The sequence below is a fragment of the Henckelia pumila genome, chromosome 3 (genome assembly GCF_033568475.1).
Source record: "Henckelia pumila isolate YLH828 chromosome 3, ASM3356847v2, whole genome shotgun sequence".
In the NCBI taxonomy this organism is placed as follows: domain Eukaryota; kingdom Viridiplantae; phylum Streptophyta; class Magnoliopsida; order Lamiales; family Gesneriaceae; genus Henckelia; species Henckelia pumila.
In genome coordinates this window covers 67138578-67142987 of record NC_133122.1, presented here as the reverse complement: position 1 = coordinate 67142987, position 4410 = coordinate 67138578, and the positions used below count along the sequence as shown (strand labels likewise).

Here is a 4410-nt window from a genome sequence, read left to right as displayed (position 1 = left end):
AATAAAATCCTCTTGATTCAAACCTTCGTTTGAAGTCATTTTTTGTAAAAAATTTCTCCCCAACAAAGAAAAGTATGAATTAACGAATAATATAAAGTCTGAATAATAAATCTAAAACTTTGATACCATTTTTGCGGATAATTCAAGTACCATAATTGAGCACAAACATTGCATAAATGAAGTACATAAATGCATAAATTGGGTACAAGAATTAAACATTGGATTTGACCAAGTTTGGTGGTCCTAGAGAGTTTTAAGAAAAAAATTTTATTGTAGGGATTTATAAAAAAGTAATGTTTGAGTTTAAGAATTTATTCACAATTCACTCCCGAAAATATTACCGTAAAAAAAAAACACCGAAAATATTAAAAATTTTGCAATCTTAAATAGAATTTTTTTATTAAAAAAAAAAACTTAAGAAAGGAGAAGAAGAAGATGAAAATTAAGGTTTATACTTTATCCTTGGAGTCCAGCAATAAACGTGTCGTTTCAGCCGGAGAGAAAATCCATATTTCTTCCCTCAAATTACACGAAAATTCGACACAAACAATTACGCGATTTCCTCTTCAATGGTTTATAGATTCATCTTTTAATCTTCATCCAATCCCCGGGTTTCATCTGAATTAATTTCAGGTTTTTGCCTTTTGAATTGAATTTTATTTTGTTCTCCGTAACCCTAAATACAATTGATCGATTACGTAAACACTGTATTGCCAGCGATTGTTATGGGCAACTAACTCTTTCTTCCTCGCTGCCTTCTTATTTTATTTAAAATTTTAAATTTTGGTCGTCTTGTAAGGGTGAGCATAATGTTTGATTTTAATTTTCCCAGCTGCTTGTGTGCTTATTTATGCTCATGTCATATTTAGTTTGCCGACTCGATTAAGCAGCTGCAATTGTTTCTTTTTCTTTGAAATAAAAAATGTTTCATGACACTTCACGCTATGCTGTCATAATTAGTTTAGCTCTTTGATTGCAGTTGCTTTGATTATGTGTCATATCAGATTCTTGGTTTCATGAGCCATTTGCTTAGAATTGTTACTTTTGCCTTGGTAGCATTTTTGTTTCTGTAGATATGCATTCACAATGCTCAACTTGCTTTCTCACGCTAGTTTCCATGTTTAATATTATTAGAAGTACTAGTTTTGCGGGACTCTTTTGTTTTTGGCTATTTAGATGATATGCAAGAAATCTTGATGTGATTGCTTATTTTGTTATTTCCTTTTTCTTTAGGGCATCATCATTGTTTATTGGCTGGTTCGTAATTTATGGCAGTGTCGGATGGGAAAGTCATGTACTCTTCTATTTCAGACGTGGAAAGGGAAAATAGAAAGTTCACGTTTGTAGATGACTTCGACGATGAATCTTGGTCTGCTGCACCTGAAGGGCCAAACATGGAGGCTTTGAGTAAAAAAGTATCATATCCGTTGCCACTTGGTTCTGAAGATTTTATGGATGAAGGGTATGACTCTGGTGAGGATAGATACACTCTTGTGCGTCACAGTGGCCCCCCTGAGGTGAACCTGAGGAATGTAATAAGTGGGATGTTTGCTATCCTGACAGGGAGTAATAAAGATCATTCTAATCTCAGCAGCAGTTCAAATGTTTCGTTTCTTGGATCTTCAAAGAATGGAGAGACATTCTTGCACTCTTCAGTTTACATACCAAGTGCTCCCCCACTTCTCGAACAGAATGCTTTTGATTATAATGCTTACAAAGAAATTTTAGAAGCTGAACCACCTGAATGGCTTCCAGACAGTTCCATGACAGCTTGTATGCAGTGCAATGCTCCATTTACAGCTTTGACTAGAGGAAGACACCATTGTCGCTTTTGTGGAGGTATCTTTTGTAGAGTGTGCTCAAAAGGCAGGTGCTTATTACCCGCTAAGTTTAGAGAGAGGAATCCGCAGAGGGTGTGTGACACCTGCTACGATAGGCTTGATCCATTGCAGGGTGTTTTAATCAACACCATTAGCAACGCTGTACAAGTTGCAAAGCATGATGTAATGGATTGGACTTGTTCAAGAGGATGGATTAACTTTCCACTGGGTTTCTCCATGGAGCATGAAATATATAAGTCGGCGAATACATTGAGGAGCTTTTGCCAGGTTCAGTTCCTTTGGTTTTACATGCTTTCTTGAAGTTAATGGCTGTATTAATTTGCAAATGGACCTCGATTTACCAGTTGTTGTGACCACATTACGTTTTAATACCAAATCCATGGGATAGAATAATATAAGGAGTAAGAACCCTTCCAAAAAGATTTAGATTAAGAAATATAGTTGAAAATGATAAATGAAGAAAGAAAATTAAAATGATAGAACCCTTGAACATATCAGGATTTTCCCCGATCTTGTTGAAACTGCCCCTAGAATCAGTAGAGTCCAAAAAGATGATAAAAGTAATATTATGCCCTCTAATCCAAAATAAACTCTAATCTACCCTAAGGTGGCTTTCAAAACCCTAATGGACCTGCATTTGGGCCGAGAACATATTACTGTTTAAAAAGGACCATCTTAATAAATTGAAATCAAAGTGCATATTGCACAGGCTGCTAGATTGAACCCTGAGAAGTCAATTCCCGCTGCTGTTTTAAGAGGAGCCAGGGGCCTAGCTATCCTAACAGTTGCAAAAGCTGGAGTGCTACTTGCGTACAAATTTGGAACAGGATTAGTTGTCGCTAGGAGGTCAGATGGATCGTGGTCTGCACCATCTGCTGTACTTTCTGTTGGTGTAGGATGGGGTGCCCAGGTATTAACAAAAGTTGTTTGCACATTTGTATTACTTCTTTTGGTTTTATGGGTTCTTGTACAGCTTTTAATCTGGAAAACAGGACCGAACGATAGGAACAGTTTTATATGAATGACTATTTTTTTATCAAACCCTCAAAGGGCACATTATCATCAGTAATAATGGAAAAGGGTACAGAGGATTTGGATGCACAAGTTGTGGCATTGTTTTTTGCTCTCTCTTTTTTATGATATCCTTCTAATTTGCATTCTCATCTATTAACAGTTTAAAATTTGGTCAGTTGCTGGTATGCCAGAATGGCTTCTGCTTTCGAAGTGAATGACTGTTCATTTGGATATGCAAGTTTTGTCGCTTCTAGTTACTACAGACTTTTATGTGATTACAGGTTGGGGGCGAACTCATGGATTTCATTATTGTGCTACGTGACCATGACGCGGTGAAAACATTTTGTAGTCGCATGCATTTTTCTCTCGGTGCTGGTTGCAGTGCTGCAGCTGGACCGATAGGGAGAGTTATAGAAGCAGATCTGCGAGCTGGAGATAAAGGTTCTGGCATGTGCTACACGTATAGTTGTAGTAAAGGTACAATATACTTGATTATACTCTTCTGGATTTGTCAAATAGGCATAGCTGAATGTCAGAATCATGGTGTTTTTGTTTCTTAAACCGAATTATGTACTGCTCATTCAGAATTACTAGATTTTCAAAACCTTTTCACTAAATTATCGTTGAAACTGTTATTTGTGGAAGTGAAACATTCATTTCTACCTAAAATCTACACTCTGTTGGCAAGTTCTTAGACTTGTTTTTAAAAGAAAAAAAACAGTTAAAGAATGTATTATGTGTATTTGGTGTGGATGTATCAGGTGCTTTTGTGGGTGTCTCACTTGAAGGGAACATTGTTGCCACAAAAATGGACACAAATCTTCGCTTCTACGGCGATCCATATCTCACCACAGCTGATATCCTACTTGGCACAGTGGACAGACCAAAGGCTGCTGAACCATTATACGCTTCTCTTAGCGACCTTTACTCTAAATTGCAATGCTAGTTCCATCTGCTCATTCAAATATGCACCTCTATAAGGTGACAACTTGGTATATATGTCACGTAATCGTGTCTGTGTGTGTGTGTGTTGAATCTCACTTTCTTCGCAACTACTGTGAATATTGATTGTTATTCCCCTGTGATATTCTTAAAGGTTAGCTACAGGCTAAATGTTTCGGATACTTGTATATACATATGGAAAAATTGATATGTGTTTCATGAAATTATCAAAGTAAGAAGCTGTACTGTCTTATGTGCGGGAACCAATTTGCTAAGTTGTGCACTATGATATTTTCTGGTACTTGTACTTGTGTAAGAAATTAAGGAAAAAAATATTTTTATGAAACCGTCGGGGAAAGATTGTTCTGTGCAATAACTTAATGAGAGTAAAATGTGAGTGGGATTTTTTTATTTCAAGGGAGGAGCTCCACACTTGCAAATCACGCGACCTTTCTTTCTTTCTTTTTTTTTTTTTGAACTTGAAAATGGACTTCATTAAAATTGCAACAAGTCGTGAGCAATTAATTACATTTTTCAGAGTGCATCAAAATACAAGAAGTCGCAATGTTGAGAAAAAATTTTCATGGTATTACATGAGCCGCGTGATTAGCAA

At 36.4% G+C, this 4410-nt stretch overlaps 1 protein-coding gene across 2 annotated transcripts; it reads left to right on the top strand.

Annotated features, from left to right (window-relative positions):
* Positions 1–441: 441 nt before the first annotated feature.
* LOC140890591 (uncharacterized) lies at positions 442–4072 on the top strand. 2 transcript variants are annotated; one of them, XM_073298494.1, is made up of 5 exons: positions 442–633; positions 1276–2108; positions 2551–2751; positions 3137–3332; positions 3617–4072. In XM_073298494.1, the coding sequence occupies exons 2-5, from the start codon at positions 1293–1295 to the stop codon at positions 3799–3801; spliced, it is 1398 nt and encodes a 465-aa protein (XP_073154595.1). In that variant the 5' UTR covers positions 442–633; positions 1276–1292; the 3' UTR covers positions 3802–4072. The 2 variants fall into 2 exon arrangements, with proteins under 2 accessions (XP_073154595.1, XP_073154594.1); XM_073298493.1 differs by having other exon boundaries at positions 443–633; positions 1234–2108; positions 3617–4071.
* The last annotated feature ends 338 nt before the right edge of the window (positions 4073–4410 follow it).